Source organism: Artibeus jamaicensis, unplaced genomic scaffold, assembly GCF_021234435.1.
Source record: "Artibeus jamaicensis isolate MK-2021 breed Jamaican fruit bat unplaced genomic scaffold, CSHL_Jam_final contig_1132, whole genome shotgun sequence".
In the NCBI taxonomy this organism is placed as follows: Eukaryota; Metazoa; Chordata; class Mammalia; order Chiroptera; family Phyllostomidae; genus Artibeus; species Artibeus jamaicensis.
This window is the reverse complement of record NW_026521221.1, coordinates 2,450,937-2,469,132: the sequence shown is the minus strand read 5'-3', so window position 1 is coordinate 2,469,132 and position 18,196 is coordinate 2,450,937. Positions and strand designations below refer to the sequence as shown.

The 18,196-nt window shown below is 35.4% G+C and overlaps 1 protein-coding gene across 3 annotated transcripts in view; it reads left to right on the top strand.

Moving 5' to 3' along the window:
- The window catches only part of DPH6 (diphthamine biosynthesis 6), a 161,183-nt gene that overhangs the window by 70,262 nt on the left and 72,725 nt on the right, over nt 1–18,196 (top strand). For all 3 annotated transcript variants that reach the window (XM_053666303.1, XM_053666300.1, XM_053666302.1), the window contains exon 4: nt 16,997–17,070. In XM_053666303.1, the coding sequence (XP_053522278.1) occupies nt 16,997–17,070 (74 nt within the window). The remainder of the gene's footprint in view (nt 1–16,996; nt 17,071–18,196) is intronic.

Sequence of the window (18,196 nt, the reverse complement as noted above, 5' to 3'; positions counted from 1 at the left end):
AAAATTAAAATGAAAGATTTTCTTTTTCTGAAATTTTGGACCAAAAATGTGGGTGCATGTTATACATTATACATGGCAAAATACAGTTAAGTCACCATCAGGGCTCTGATGGAGATCATCTGTACATAGGGTTGCCTGAAGGAATTGTCTCTAGGCAAATGCTCTATATTAATTTAACCTTTTAAAGTGAGAAGCAACAAAATGCATTTATATTTGGGTACAAATAATCATTTACCTCATATTAGATTTCTTTATCTAATGTTGTTATCAAGTCTTCTTGTTGAGTTGAATCTACCCCAGGGACAAAATTTTATTATTACTGTAAAATCATAAAACTATTCAAGATTAACTTTATTTTGTTTTCTTCAAAATTTGATTTACATCAATTATTTTATACTAAAATAAGTTTTATCATTAAAGTACTTTTTAAACAGTAACATTTTCACTGTTTAGGAAAATACCTTTGAAAATACAATAAATTGCATTGATAATCCAATAATAAATGCATTATTTCAGTAAACAACATTACTCTTATTTGCCCGTTAGTTACTTTTAGAGGAAGGGCCTAGTACTGTAAGTATACAGAGCCTCTCCTAAAGTGGTAATTTTCAGTTAGAATTTTAATCCTTACAATCGTTATGCTTTAGATGTAAAAAGCTGCTAGCACTCTTGCAGAGATTTGAAGTTACAGAGCATTTGCTGGGACAGTGTTGTGACACCACCATGCAGCGGTGGAAGGGAGCGTGCATTAAGGAACCTTGTAGCACGAGACAGACCAGAAAGCCCTGGGGATTGCTAGAGACAGCTAAATTAAGTCTTGGTGACCAGTTTGGATTTCATCGTGTAACCCCCTTTGGTGGACTCTGCAATGTGTAGGAGTCTTAGAGAAGCATTAGCCTAAGAGTTAACACTGCATTTTAAGCACTGTTAATCCTTGATGGACTCCCATTGTCAAAGTGTTTCCTGAAAGGTATACATCGCTGCCTGTAGCGGTTAGGAAAGCAAAACCACTTCCTCTGCACTTCAGGTCATTCTTAACTGAAGCAGTGGCTTCCTAGGGTCTGTATTAAGCTTTTCAATGTATTGAGGGTCAAAACTCTAACATATAATGATCCTATATCCTTATGTGGGTAGTAAGTTTGAAATTCTATTGGAAACTTTAATTTGGGTGGGTCCTTGATATTTTGCAGCTTGTATTTGTATAAAATTGGCCCAGTTCTCCTGTCACAGGTACCCTTACTGAGAAGTCGCAGTTAATAAAGAGACATGAGAATCTCGTAGCAGTTGAATGCATTATCCAGTCATATTGGAAGGGAAGAATAAAGATGAAATTTTCTTTGTCAGGGGGTTGGAACTCCTTTTCTGCTTTATAAATGGATTTTTAAATAGCTACTGACCATTATGTCTTTCAAAGATAATTTTCTATTCTTTTCAGATGTTGTTTCTTTCTTGAAGTTTTTACTTATACATAATTTTATAAGATAGCCTTCTTCTGTAATTAAAGCAATCTTAATCAGGAATCTAAAGATGCTTTGAAAATCATAATATGCTCTAAAAGTTGAAGAGTTTGCCAGCCTTCATCTAATAATGATAGGCACTTTTAAATCCTCATGTTAAAGTAATCAGACCCCTGATAATGTGTATTATTTTAATTGGTAATATTACAAATAACTATTGGTGCTCAATGTTACAGGTTTAAAATGATCTGCTTTCTGAATTATTTTAGGATCTTGCTATAATTGTAGACTAACCCTGATTTTTAAAAAATTGGTAGAATTAAATCATTTTAGGCACTAGATAGAACTGTGTGACAAATGATCTTGAATTTATACTCACCTTCCCTTATCAAACCATTAAATATTTGGTTTATTTGGTATAATTTTTGAAGTATCCTAGAAGCAGTATAGTGATAATATGCTCTTTTTCAATATAATATCTGAATGTCTACTTTTATGAATGCCAGATCCTAAATCCACTGCATATTTTATTGTCTATACATATTTTTTGTTTACATAGATGTATGTGTGTGTGTTTGTATGAATATATGGATAAAATATCCCTAGACTTTTCTTTAGAATTTTTTTCTTTAGAGTTTTAGTGTAATTTCGATGTTGAATATACTATTTCTTTCCAGACAGATTTGTTATGGTGGTAAGCAGTTCTGTTTAGTTATAGGCTTATCAGTAACCTTTACACATAATGTGATATTGTCTGAATGTCTTATTTTGTTCAACTTTCCCTGGCACTGATGAAGCCTAAGGCTGCTGTTTCTTTGAGTTACTGATAATTTTTTATCTGATTAACTGACACATTTAGTTGAAATCAGACACAGCCCTTAGGCTGGGCATGGATTTAATTTAAAAAGTATCAAAGGTTTGCTCTGTGTGCTATTTAATCATCATGTTTATCAGGCAAAGAAAAATTACCGGAAGGACCATAGGGAGAGGGTTATCTTAAGGAGCAGTAGCTTGGGAAATTGATAATAGCTACAAGGTAATTTACTGCTAACTTTTACATTCATTAATATAACATTTCCCGCTAATAATTACAGTGCATGTAATATACTAATTAAATTGAAAGCATTATCACTAATTTTCTTTTTGCTGAACCCTAAGATGGCTAGATAAGAAGTGAGAATGTGAAATTGAGGAAAATCCATGTAGTCACACCAATTTAAACTATTGGTTAGTTGGCCAGTTAAAACATTTTAGAGATAGAAAATGGAACTACTATGCATGTTCAGAAAAACTCATTTTAGGCTGTGACAAGGGAATGAAATTTCTAAATGAATGAAGTCACTAAGTTGTGTAATTTCATAAAATATTACCCTGGTCTGACCTGTAAAAGGAATACATCTAGGAGGAACTAATGCATCACTACCGTGCACGTGTTGGATGGTGCCGCTCTAATGAGCGGATGTGCTGGGGTGATGGAGTGCGCCGATGCTGTGGGGCCTCCGCGGCACCTTTGTTTGGTGTGTATCTCTTAACACTTCATTCCGGGATGCATTTTGTTCCTCGGAAAAATATTTCATGCTGTGTAACAAAGTACAGCAACTCCATGTTAATATTTAAGGGAAAACCTACCCCCTTGTCATCTCTTAACAAAACAACTACAAAAAAAATCTCTAAAAGGATTTATATTTTATGTAATCCAGACAATAATGTTATACTTTGATGTATAGTTATTGTATAATTGTGTATTTTAATCTAGCTGTAAGCCTCCAGGGTTTTTTCCCCACTTTCATTAATGATATGCATAGGATATAATAAAAACTGAAATAATATAATCGTTTCAGCTTACATGAAAAATAAGACCTAAATTAAGAAGTCTTATGTTTGTAGTTATATCGAGTATTATGCCACTTCTAAATGTCTTTTGTCATAATTCACAATGTATTTGTTTTTATTTTGTTTTGGTTTGGTTTTCAAAAAATATTATGTTGTGTTCATTCTTAGAACAAAATTTAGTAGTTTCTGTGGAAAGAAAATGTTATAAAAATTGAAAAGCCTTAGTAACTGGAACTGTGGATGGTCTTTTGAACCTATGTCTCATAGATTATTTTTCATAATACTTAGTGTTCTATGAGTGTACCATAATGAATTTTTGAACATTAAATGCATTGGGATTTCTCGGTTATATGCATTGTTACTGGCAAGTATAATTCAGTCTAAAGTCAGTTTCTCTTGTACCCGATTAATCACAGGACCTTGCTTTAAAGAGTATCACCTCTAGGTAATGCCATGAGATAGATCTTGAAGACTTTGTAATTGCAAAGTTTCAGTGCAATTTATTTTTTCTTCTGTATATTGAACATAATGTAGTAGCAATAAACTAAAATCATCAAATTGAAAAAGCAGAATCTTTGTGCTTCTGTGTGGACTTTTAGAAAAATTAAGATTTTTAGATTGTGTTTAAATGATAGTGTTATAATTTTGCTTTTTTTAAAATATATTTCATAATTAAAGATCATTCCTAGTTTCTTTGATATACTAATTTCTTTGATAACCTACTTTAGCAAATGTGAGGCTTCATTTCATTTATTTGATTGAACCCAGCAGAAGTGAACCACAGTGTACCTTCTCGGATCATCTGTTATTCCATCATACTCACTGTAGACACGACCACATGTATTAGTCTCAACAGCTCCGTGTCAGCAGAGACACAGGAAGCAGTATAAACCTTACAGGTGAGGGCACTGAGATCCAGACAAGTTAGAAATCCTGGCTACAGACCATAGTTAGTGATTATCAGAAACACGTCCCTTCCTATATACCCTGTAAGGTGCTATTTCCATCACGGGAATGCGGTCACTTAGAAATATTTATTACTTTTATAAATCATCTAATGTAATGGTTTTTATATTTTAAAACAGCTATGTATTTTTAAGCTTTAAAAAAATAATAAGCCTTCACTTGTCCCAAAGCTTTCCTTTTCATTTCCTCTCTATGCTTTGTAGCCACTTACAGCAGTGTTTAATGTTTTATTTTATAAACATTTATTTTGTTCTTTTTATTTACTCTTTTGTATTATTAATTCTCTAATTCATATTTTTCCAGCTATATGAGAGCTTTTTGAGGGCAGAGACTGTGGCTTATATTGCCTTTTAATATTTTTCCAGTGCTTATGTTACCACTATTACTTTGACTTTGTCACTTTTATCCTCTTCTTGACTGTCTTTTTTATCCAGTATTTTTTCACTAATCAGGTTCCTGTAGTGTTTTATGTCTAAAAATTGATATTAAAATGTTAACAGTCTTCAATAAAAATTTTTAATAAAGAAAGAAAATGGAAAATAAATGAATAAATAAAATGTTAACAATGCAATTCTGACAAAATAAAAAATTCTTCAAAACAATGTTGAAATCCCATGTTTCTTTAGCAACTGAACCAGAAGAGCTTGCTCTTCTGTATTTGACCACAGATCAAAGATTTGACCTAAGAAATACATAACTTAATGTGTCCCCAGTGACATTGCTGTTTCTTTAATTGCAACCGAATGTTACCTTAGTCAGTGCTTAGTTAGTCTGGAAAGACCTTGGGCGAGTCTGGAGTGTTCGCTCCCATTAGTTTCTCGAGTTTTATAATTTCTGAAGGTCTTTGGTTGCAGAAGGAATTCAGGGAAACTAAATAAACATTGAGGTCTATAGCTTCTGAAACCATTGCTGATCATTGGGTTCATTTCTAGATCTGCCCCATACAGAGCTGATATGTGAGCCTGAAACTAGAAAATCACACCAGCAATCTCTTGGATGTATGTGCAGTTTAATACATGGAAACAAGAACTGTAAAAGACCATCTCCATGTTTTGTTCAACTCTCACTCTGCATCCTTTTTCTGTTCTGTATAATATTTAATGTGTGCAGCTGGAATCAGGATAACTGTGCATTTAGATTAGATATTCTTTACTATTGCTGCTGGTACTGTGCTTCATCCTTCATATGCAGGGATGAATCCTGAAGGAGAGAGAAAACCAAGAATGCTGCTAACTGTTTAAGCTTTTTCCAGCTCTCCCAAGTGTGGTAGTTTGCAGCTAGCAGGAGGGGCAGAGTTCTAATTACTGCCTTCATAGACCTGGACCTTTGTGTCATAACTTTTGATATCAAAGATCTTCTGAAAAAAAGATATATCATGCATTTACTACTTTTCAATGCAAGTATGGAACTGCGATTCACTAATTAGATAATGCTGGCTTATTGATGACTAATCATAAATATTAAAATTTATTTTAATTCTGTGTATTTACATAGTATTCCAATATAGTTTGCAAGATATACTATCTGGCTGGTAGTAAGCATTCTTTTTCCCTCAGGAATGTTAAAATGAACAACTAAAAGATGATCTACTAAGAAAAATTGGCAAATAGATCTGTGTTTTGACTTAATTAGCCCAACCATGTGCACTCCATCAGCAGATTAACCTTAAAAGAATTCTCTGCCTTGAAACTTTGACTTTATGGCACTGGATACTTTTTTGTTACTATTTGAATTTATCAAGAGCAAAGAACAGTGAAGAATGTAACTGTCCTCAGTATTTGCTTCTCCTTTGTACAATTCCATATGTTTATGTAGCAAAATTTTGCTACACTTTTAAACCTAGTGAATATAGTTGTAACAGCACTGGAGGCAATATGATGTAGATCAGGGATAATTGGAACTTTACCCTTGAATTTTTCTCTCAGAGAAAGGGGGAAAAGCTAACTTGGTTTATAAATCAGCTTCCTGCCAAATTTGCCAAGTGCAGATATTGAGAGGACTTTGCTATTGATGTTGCTATTAATTAATTTTATGTATTTATTGCATAGACAATGCATTTACCCAGTTCAAATTTAAAATGTTCAAAATGTTCATGTAGGGACATCCAATTTGTAGCCAGATCTGGATATAACTTGGGGTGACCTACTACATGCAATCAGCAGTCTTATGGGACTGGGCCAGTCGCCTGTGGGACCCGATGCTGTCTCCAGGTAGATAGCATCAGAATTAAGTTGTTGGACACCCCTCTGATGTTGCAGGATTGCTGGGTGTGGGCGGCGCCCCCAGCCCCACACGTCTGGTGTCGGAAGTGTTGTGAGTGTGGTGGTGGTATGAGAGTCAAGGTGGAACCCAGGAGGGCTGGGGCTAGGCTTCTATTTTTATTTCCTGAATCACAGGAATGCATGCCTGGATGTTGAGAGACCTGGGTCCTTTTCCTAATAATGATACCTCTGATTTATTTGGTGAACTTGTAAAAATCACAGCTGATGAGATATAATTTCACCCTTGCTAGGATGTCTACTATAAAAAAAAATCAAGAGATAACAAATGTTGGTGAGGACAGGAGAAAAGAGGAACTTTGCACACTGTTGGAGGGAACGTGAACTGGTGCAGCCACTGTGGGAAGCAGTGTGTGGAGGCTGCTCTAGAATTAAAAACAGAACTACGGTATGACCCAGCAATGCCATTTTGGGGTACATACCCACAGGAAATGAAATTATTATCTCAAAGACATGCCTGTACTCTCACGTACATCGCAGTATTATTCACAACAGCCAAGGTATGGGAACAGCCAAAGTGCCCATTCACAGATGATGGATAAAGAAAATGCGATAGTTATTTCAGAGGAAGACAAATACCACGTGGTATCACTTATATGTGGATTTTTTTTCTTTTAAAGCTAAACTCCTGGAAACAGAGAGTGGAGAGGTGGTGACTGAGGTCTGCGGCGTGTGGGGAGCAGGCAAAGGGGGAAAAGGGTACAAACTTCGTTACAAGATGCATAAGGTCTGAGCATCTAACGTATAACATAGTGTCTATAGTTGATAATACTGTATTGAATAATTGAAATTTGCTTTAAGAGTGGAATTTAAATATTTTCATTTAAAAAGATACCTATGTGAGGTATTGGATATGTTAACTCGATAGGGAGAATCCCTTTATAGTGTGTACATATATCAGGTCAGCACACTGTGCATGTTAACATGTTATAGTTGTTGCCTCAGTAAAGCTGCAGTAATTGAAAAAATGTATTACAAATAATCCCTTTCACAGAAGTTGCATTTTAAGGGTTATCTCAAACCAGTCAAAGGAAGTTTTCATAGAAGCTTGGGAAATAAGTTTAGAAAGCACCTCCTAAACAGATTTAAATACTTTTTATGGAACTGGTTTGCTTATAAATAAATACTTCTTGATTGTTGCTTTATTCTCTCAAGAAGGATTAATCATTTAATCCTTCATTTATTTATTGGGTTGTTGTTATTAAAAGTTTCATAGAAGTACTCAAAACATCACCTCATCTTTTTTTAAGCAAGAAGAACATTCTTGGGAGACTGAAGGAAAAAACAATGGTCATTTAGACTTCTTTTTTATTGAGTATTGGGGTGACAGTGGTTAATGAAATGATCTATGTTTCAGGAGTACAGTCCTGTAGTATCTCAGCTGTGTACTGTGTTGTGTGCTCACCACCCCAGATCAAGTCTCCTTCCATCCCCGTTTTCCTCGTCTCCCCGTCCGCTGGGAGTCGCGTGCTCTCTGTGTCTGTGGTTTGGGGTTGGGACCTCCCAACTCCTTCCCCTCCGACAGCTGTAAGTCTGTTCTCTCTGTTTATGAGTCTGTTTCCGTTTCGTTTGTTAGTTCATTTTTGTCCATTTGGTCCCACGTATAAGTGAAATCATATGGTACTAATCCTTCTCTGAGTAGCTTATTTCACTTAGCGTAATTCTGTCCAGGTCAAATTTGGTCTTGGATGACTAGCAATCTCCTGAGTTTCTCCACTGAGGTTGAGTCACACGTTGAGTCAAACGGCTTATTCAAAACTGGGAGTGTCATACTGTGGCAACTAAAATGGAGACTCCAAATAATACATTGCTAGTTTTAAGCAAAAATAAATAACAAGTGATTATGACCTTCTGCAGTCTCTTTGTCATTTAATTTTCAGCCTCAACAACTTTTTCGCTGCTTAATTGAGAGCTCACAAAGGGAGATAATAATGCTGCAAATTTAGTGACCTAATACTCTGTCACGAGTTCACAGTTTAATGGAAGAACTCCAGATGGTGATCGTTTTCCATTTTAAAATGTTTTATATTGGTGATGCTAAGAAAGACAAAAGCCTTTTTAACAAGTTGAAGAAATTTTGTAAGTCAGATGCCTGAATATATGGAAATTCTAAGTGTCACTTTCATAAAGTATTTACTCCTGTTATTTTTATTAACCTGGACTTGTATAACTCTGCTAAAGTGAAGAATGCCATCCAACTTCATCAATGTTGTTGCAAATAAAAGGATTTTCTCCTTTTTTTAAAGGAAAAAGCATGTAGTGCTTTCCTGGCATATAAACTTCTTGTTTGTTACCCAGGCCCTACCTAGCACATCATTGACATTCACAAATGTTTCTTATTTAATAATGCCACGTTCCCAGAAGTCCAAATATCGCCACTCAGAGCTATATAATACAAGTGTGCTTCTTTAATGAATGGGTCATATTATAAATGTTAGAATGCCTTTCAGATGAAAAACACTTTAAATTCAGCAGATCATTTTTTTTTCTCAATAAGCAAGAACTCATTAATGGAATAAGTCTGGTAACTGAGGCATTTTTCAAAGAAAATAATATCCTCGATAAATGCAAGCTGCATATCTTTTCATCTTTAGAATAAGTAGGTCTAGATTTCATTTGTAAAAAAAAAAAAAAGACAGCTCCTTTTAATTCATCTTGTTGGCTTTGTGAACCAACTTCTCAGTATGGAGACAAATGAATATTGAGTGAACAAATCTAATTTGGGTCTAGATTTCCACCTTGAAACCCTCCTTCTAAACTTGTAATTATCACTACTACCATATGGCTCAGTGCTTTCATCATCCCAGCCTCTGTGTTGGGAGCCTTGGAGCTGCGGTGTGGTAGTTTTGCATATAAATGAGAATACTGCATCAGGTACATTTCATAGTAGAAATCCATTTCTATCTTCTTGTGTCTTACATTCCTTGTACGTTAAATTGCTGATTGTAAGAGTAGTCATTTTTAAGGCTTTAGGACCAGGTTATAACTCATTTGGCTGGTCTATTTCATACTCCTTTTAGTGATTAGAATAGGACTAATGACATATCATTTGTCCTATTTAGTAGTTTTATTTAGTCTTATTTAGTAGTTGTTTAAGATGGAAGATTCAGTGACAATCAGATACCAAATGGAAATAGAGGATTCGGATTGTATAGATTATATAGATGTGTGTATATACATATATGTATGATATATAATACATATGGAAATCATATATAATACATATTATGTGTATGTGTATTTTATATATATATATGTGTATATATATGAAATTGATCGCGTGGTGACTGAGTGTCTGAGGTGGAAACAAGCTTACGTGCTTGAGGAACAGCAGGAAGCCCAGCGTGGATTGTTGAAGCGAAGTGGGAGGGTAGCAGCAGGCGGTGGAGTCAGAGAAGCTGGCAGGGTCCAGGTCATATAGAGCCGTGGATGTTATCCACCAAGAGCTTGGGTGTTCCTCTGAGGGAATATGGGAAGCCATTGGAGGCTTTTCAGTCAGGGGACGATGTGCTCTGGTTAGTACTTGGAAGGATAGCTGGTTGATATGTGTAAGGAAACTGTGGTGAAGAAGGATGAATTACTGCAGTAATTAGGACTAGAGGTGGCAGTGGTGGAGGAGATGAGAAGTGATTGGATTTTGGATATTTGGGGGAGGCGAAGCTAACAGAACTATTGCTTAATTAGATGAAGTTCATAAGGGAAAGAGGAATCGTGGACGACTCTAAGATTTTCGGCCTGAACAATGATGTATATGCAGAGCCATTTCCTAAGATGAGGAGCCATGTGGAGGATAACTAGGCGGGATGGGGCAGTGTGCCTGAATCACAAGCTTTGTTTTGAATCTTTCAAGTTGGAGATACTTAGAAGAAACCCAGTAGACCTTAGCACAAGCATTTGGATTCAGGATCTCACAGAGAAGTAAGATTTATCAACTTGTAGGTAATATTTAGAACCATGCAACCAAATGAAGCACAGGGGGATGAATGTAGCTAGAGAAGGGAAGACAGCCAAAGACTGAGCTCCCGGCACTTTCACTTCTATTGGCCATGAAGTAGACTAGGAGCCACTAAGGGAGAATGCGGAGTAACCGTTGAGGTCGGAGGAAGAAAACAAGTAAAGTAAGGACACAGAACCGATCACTGAATTTGGCAACTTGGTGGTCACTAGTTGACATAAGAGAGGTTTTAGTAGAATGTGAGAGGCCATGATTGCCTGGAGTGGGTTTAGAAGAAAATGAGTTATGAGAATATGAAGGAAAATATGTAAATTTTTGAAGAGTTTCACTTTAATAGGAAGAAATAATTGTACCTGGAAGAGGACATGAGTTTTCAGCAGCTATTACAGCATATTCTATAATGATGACCGTGAAGCAGGAGTAAAAATTGATGGTGCAGATAAAAAGGGTCTAGTCCTTCAGCTGTCCGGATAGGTTGGGGTTCTCTGATAATGAGACTCTCGGGCAGGGTCAGTTTACCCATTTTCACCCCGGGATGTTGATTGGCTGATAGTCGACAGTCCTTAGGTGAAATGTTTCAGACTTTTGTTTTCTTTCTTCTCTAAATGTTTAGAATGGTTTCCCCAATAGCAGGAAAAGTCCACCTGTTTTCTAGATGGTGGTGCTTTTACTTAGTTATGTTTATTTTTAAATCCCAGAACTAAAGATACAAATTTCTGTTATTCTAAGTAGCTAGCAAGTTGTTCAATATCATTTTTACATCGAGAACCCTTTCCCACCAGTTTTCACTCTGGTTGCCACTTTGCCGTATGCTACATTCCTACACACTCAGGTCTGTGGCGTGCATCCAGCTCTGTTTCATTGCCTTGGCTATTCCTGGCCCAGCACCACACTTTCAATTTTAGCATTTTCAAAATTCATTTGAATAACTGTTAATGCATGTTGAATCCTTGTTTTTGCAAGTTGGGAGAAAATAGTGAGCTTCTTCGAATTTTCTGCATTCTACAGAAAATTACAACTCTCCACCGGGCTCTTAAGCCAGAGGGTTGTGGTTTGACTCTCAGCCTTTCTTTCCTTTTGATGCAAATTGTACTGTGTTTTGGCAGCTGTTCTTTATCATGTATAGTATAGGCTCCTCCATAACCTCAATGTAGGGGAAAAGTTGTTCTTTCTATTTAGGTATGTTTGCCCCCCTTCCTGTATTCACTTGATTTCAGAAAGGAAGGATTTATTAATATATAGATATCTATATTTCCTAAAGTTCATTTTTATTTGTCTCTAAAATGCAGCCTTTGGCAGCTTATGTCTAGAGGTTTGTCCTCTGTCAAGTTTGCTTGTCGTCCATCGAGACTCAGGTCTGCTTCTAGCAACATTTTCTCCTAAGATAGCTTGATTATTGATTGCATTTTATTTGTTCTTTGTTCTTCTTTATCAACATTAATTATAGTTATTGAATTTCTGTTCTCTCTTATCCTTTATTTTTCCCTTTGTACAAAATTTCATCTTTTCATTGTTTTTTCTGTTACCTGAGCAAGCATCTCCATTTTATTTTCCACCTTGCAATTTTGTTTTTCTGTTACAAATTTTGGATCTTTACTGCTTTTCATGCAAAAATTATTTTTCTGATTGTGTTTTTTCTTAGTCTTTTTTAAAAAGTCTAGATCTCTATATTTTTACCTGCTTTTCTTTTCAGACTGTCTTCTTTTTTTAAACTATTTTATCTTCATCTCTGTTTCTTTCATTTGTTTCATTAAATTCTATTTTGTACATATGATAATTTCTACAGCATCACTTTTTATCTTGTGATAATTTTTTTTCCAAAATTATTTTTCTTTATATTGAGCCCTCTGTTCTCTCTCCTCCCCCCGCCAGTGCAGCAGCTTTTGGTAGGTGCAGTGTGGTGGGTTTTGTTATTGTTGTTGTTTTCTTTTATTTTTTTCCCCTTTTTTTGCTTACCCAAATTGGGGTAGTGGAGCTGTACTGGGTTTGACAGTCACTAGCATCTGCCCAGGAAAAGATATTGGTAATTTTCATGGCTATTCTCAAACTTCTATGCCTAAAATTTCCTTACAGTTCTTGTCTTCTGCAGAAACATATAAACTAAAGTTTGGGGGTTTTTTGATCTTTGTTTTTCTGCTATAACCTAACTCAGAATTCAAGTGCTTTACTCAGAATATGCGAAAGCTGGAATCTTGTAGAAGAAATAAAGCTATGTAGAACTGAACAATTTGTTTATTAACATTATCATTACTCCCCTTTTTATAATAAATGTAAACTTTTAGAAATATCTTATTATACTTGATAAAAATCAAGAAAAACAATGTTATATAAAGTAAAAACTTTAAGTCCCCTTTCCCATTTCTCATTCTTCACTCAGTCCCGCTGTCTAGGGTAACTCATTACTATTAGCAGTGTACTGTGCATCCTTTCAGAAAGACAGTATGGTCTTTCTCTCCTTAAGAAAAAAAAAGAGGCTCATCAGAACAAAATTCCTTGTATTTTATTTAAAAAGCCAAAAGCTTGGCTTTATTTATACACATTTAGCATGTATGTGCATATCAACATTACCAGTTTTGAATAAATCAGCTGTTTTCTACATGGTACATCCCAATCTCAATGGGGAAACTTAGAGATTGCTGAGATTCTTCCACATTGACAATTAAAATGTATTGTAAGAAGCATGGTTGACCATCTGTATTCAGCTCTTGGATTTTTAAAGAGAGTGTTGATATATTGACTCTTTCTGAATAAATCCTTCATATAACTATCATTTTGCATGTAAGTAGGTGTAGAAGTAGTGGTAATAATGAAGCTGTGTTTGTGCCAGTTTGTGTTTTCTTCTGCAGGTGCCTTCTCTGTTGTTAGGGTTGGTCATACAGGTCAGATAGATGCTGAGACTAGCTTCTCATCAGGCTTACAGGTGTGTTGTACATTGATAAAGATTGGGGATGCTGTTTATTGTATGTAAATTGTACCTCAACAGAGTTGACTTTTTAAAAAATCCTACAGGGAGAGGTTGTCAGTTGCCTTCAGGAAGCAGGGCACATTTCTGAGCAGTCTGGTCTCAGTTTTTTAGCCTTTTTTTCCTCCAGTTCTTGATACGTGCTTTTTGACTATCCCTGTGTGCCAAGCCCCTCTTGTGTGGCTTTGGCTCATACTCTTCACTCTGTCCGAATTGTATTAGGGTTCTCCAGAGAGACAGAACTGATAAGATAATGAAAACATATCAAAAGAGAGTTATTATCCTTTCTTTTATGTTTCATCCATCCTAGGGTTGTGTCATCTGCAAACTTGATCATACTGGAATTGGCACATCTGATTTTAAGGCTGCGTCCCTCGATCTGCCATTTGCAAGCTGAGTTGAAGGCATAAATACTGGTGGTGTAGTTCAGTTCAAACCCCAAAGCTTGAGAAACAGGAGCCAATGAAGTAAATCCCAGTCCAAGTGCAAATACTCAAGAACATGTCTGAGTGCAGAAGTTGTGTTTCCTAGCTTAGGCAGAGAGTAAATTCACCCTTTTCCTGCCTTTTTGTTCTCTTCAGGCCCTCAACCATTTGAATGGTCTTCCTCTACCTTGATTAAAGCTATCTTTACTCAGTTTACCAATTCATATCCTAATTTTTGCCAGAAACACTCTCTTAGTTTACTAGTTCGTATCCTAATCTTTGCCAGAAATTATATTTTACCATCTATGTGGGTATCCCTTAGCCAAGTCAAGTTGACATACAAAATTAATCATTATAGGTAGTAGCCTAGTGTTGGGAAGTGATCATGAGCAAGTCTAACACTCAGGAATGAAGATCTTTGTCTATCAAGTTAGGCTTTTAATTCACAGTATTAGCGGTGGCGGTGGTGGTGGTGATGGTACTCAGGAATAGTTAACAGTAGAAGATTAATGGAAGTAGTTATAGAAGTAGTTGTAAGAGTGAAGGTTATAATAATGATAAAAGAAAATATTTATTGATTGCTTACTTAGTACTGGAAACTGTTACTTCTCTGGATTATTTCATTCAATCTCTCCCATCCAAGTACTAACCAGGCCCGACCCTGCTTAGCTTCCGAGATCAGACGAGATCGGGCGCGTTCAGGGTGGTATGGCCGTAGACTATTTCATTCAATCTCTACAATAACCCTAGAAAAAAAGGAACTACTATTATCTTCACTTTATGGATAAGGAAAATGAAACACAGAAATTATATAACTTATTCAAATACCAGAGCTTGTCACTGGTAGGGATTTCTAATGGCTAGTAGTAATCATGACTGATGAACAAATCACTGGTTAGATTTTAATCATGGACTCCTGGTGAACTCCTGGCTGGCTTACCACCACCTCTGCCTTGAACCATGGTTACCAGGCCTCCCCAGATCAAGTCTGGGCAGGTACAATAGAGGCCTCACAATGTTTGATCCTAACTGGTTTTCCTAAGCTATTTGAAACATTTTTCAACAGCAAAACCAAATGGGATCTGTAGCTTTCTCCCTGTCTCTTGCAAGGGACGAGCTTTCTACAATTGTACACATTTTGGTTCTTCCTCAATGAGAATTTTAACCCTCTTGTATTATTGCTACAGTATTTTGTAAACTTTTAACTTTTCAGGTCAGATTTTTGTATACTGCCCTTATTTTTCAAAGATTCTCATATTAAATAACTGATTATCTCTATTTAAACTTTTGAAGAACAGTCAGGATTCAGCTGGATACATAATTCTGAATCTGATTTGTTAGGTATTATCAAGCAGAAAATAAAAGAGATGGAAGTGGAAGAGGATTTCAGAGAATTCATGTAAACTAAAAATTAAATAATTATTTTAAGGTTGTAGTGAGCATTAAGTGAGAACTATAGAACATTAGCACGTTTTAAATGGATGATAAATGCCGATTATTATTTTAACCTTGGTTTGACTGAAAGAAAAACACCAGTGCCTCTTCTCTTTGTTTCCATAATCTATAGAGAAATACTCATGCACACACTCACACCGACAGACACACTAAGGACTTTATTTTTTTATTGAAGAACTGAAATTTTGATCTCTCAGTGACACTGCTCAGTACTCCCTGATCTATGCCATATTGTATTCAATGAGGAACACTGTGCCTTGACTTTTTCTAATGAACATAATGAAGTTTATGAAGAGAAAATTGCTAGGAAGGTAAGAGAAAGGTTATAAGCAGTGTTCTCCCAAAGTTGCTGAAATAAGGAAGTAAAGGAAATAGCTGTTTCCCTGGAAACTTTAATAAAAAGAGTTATTTTATTTTGGGGAGGTTTAGCAGATGTTTCTTTCTCATTTTGGAGGGAAAATTTTAAATTGGCTTTATCCCCAAAGACATGAGAGATTCCTGTTGTGAATATTTGTTTCTTTATTATGGCATCCTTTTAGGACACACTGGGTTATTTCAGTATGTCTTGAAATCTTCATTTGTTTTTATGTGAAATACTATTGTTTTCCTTGTAGGTTTCCAGGTTTGTGGAGTCTAGAGTAGTAATAATGCAGTCGTCCCTCTGAAGTAGTTTCTTCTGCACTTTGTATGCTAGGATGGATTTCACTGATGCCTATTCAGAGAATTCCTACTCAGTTTGTTACTGGTAATTACCCACCAGTCACTTTCTTCATATCTATTTTCTAGATAACAGTTCCCCAGTTTATACCTGTATTATGTATTATTCTTCCCTAAGTATATTATATTACACTTATTTACATTAAATCTCATCTTAGACCTAGCCTTCCAAATCCCCAAGTTGTCCATATCTATCCATGTACTTGATTGATCTTCCTTTCTTTTATGTCTCATCCATCCTAGGGATGTATCATCTGCAAACTTGGTCATACTGGAATTTACTTTCTCTCCAGATCATTAATGAGCGTGCTGCATAGACTAGTCCTCCTCCCTGTGGGACGCTGCTGGATATACTACCGGATGTTCTTAGTTGTAACTCTACTGATAATAATTCATTGCTTCCTTCCTCTCATAGATTTTTTTTTTTTTACCAACTGTACTATACTGTTATTCAGGCCATGACTCTACCATCTCTGCTTCCTGGGTCCTTCTCTGTTTTGTCAATCATCTTTTTCTAAGCTACAGATAAAATTCATTGTGTTCCCTTATCCACTTATGCCATTGCTTAATTTTTTAAAGAAAGACAGTCTGGGAAAATATTGCCCTTTACTAGAAATTTCTCAAAAAATTTACATGAAACAACAATGAGTCTTTATAAGTATGTTAAGTGAGAAAACATTTTGGAAGTGCTGCCTCATTCTGCCTTTTTCCATGGAAAATGGTCTCTAGTTATTTGGATTTTAAGTAAAAAGAACAATTAATTTCCCCCAGGCTGAGAAGATGACTTAAATATATGTATTGTTTTTCCTGAATGTAGATTGCACTTTCAGTAAATTATTCTCCTTCCAGGTGGTTTTCCAGATGAGATACAGTTCATTTGTCAGAGCATGGTGAAGAGTCACATGATTTGTTTATTTTTGATGTTATATTTTTTTCTTTATTTTCAGGAAAAAGAAGAAGTGGAAGGGGTATCAGTGGGTGCCATACTATCGGACTATCAGCGTGTTCGGGTGGAAAATGTGTAAGAGAACAATATTTGTCCCATATTTAAGTACTTGTGCATTTAAGAATGTGAATGAATAAAATAAAATTATATCCCAATAATAAATAGATATGATACTCTATATGCCCTGTGGAACTAACTGTATGTATATATCTAAGTAACAAAAGCTACACTTTTACTTTTTTTGTAATCTTTCATGACACATGGAGAAAACTAACTTACCCTAAGGAAAAATACATTATTTATAATAAAAAGTTTTGGCAAAGATTTTTAAAGTCAGATGTATTATTTTTAATTTTTCCTTATTTGAATGAGTATACCCTTTTAACCCCTTTTAGCTCATCATTTGTAATAAAAATCAGGAGCTTGTAGAAGGAATGCAGTGATATCTTAAAGGAAAAGAAGCTTAGTAAGGAATCTCCCCTTTGGTCCTTAGGATTCATTTTTGGGCCAAAAATATTTATGATTTAAATAATTACAAAGTCATTCAGCTTTCAAGGAATTTTTAGGTTGTTACTCTCCACTCTCCCACCCCTGCAATATAGCACTAGAAAGATACTCTCTGTATCTGCAAATACCAAAAAAGTTCATTTCATTATCTGACCAGTATTAAAAAATATAGGGCCAAATGATAATTAGTTAGGATTGATTTGGCAAAAAGCGTGAATGGATTTATTCTTTTTAAATTTATTTGGATAGGTATAATATTGTTTAGAGGCTTGTATATAATAATATTAGAAAAAAGTGTGGACTCCAATATTAATCTTAAGCAAAACCTAGCCCCTAAGTAAATAATTTTGCTATTCAAAAGGGTGAATAGAAATAAGAGCTGTATTTATGTAATTGTTTTATATTCTTGACAAAGAAACCTTCATATTGACTCATAAAAAGAGTGTAATTGATGGACTCGAACACTTTAAATTTTTTATCTTATTTACTTTCTGTAATTACACAGTGCATTTAAGGCAGTTAGAAATGCAAAATTTAAAAAGTAAATGACAGGAATGCAAGGCAAAGCATGATTGTGTGAAGGGTGATGTGACTCATGTTTGGGGGTATATTGGAGTCTCTGGAGAGTGGCGATGTAAATGGAGGAGGTTAAACATGTATTTTGGAGATTTTCTTAACATTCTGCCTGTGTAGA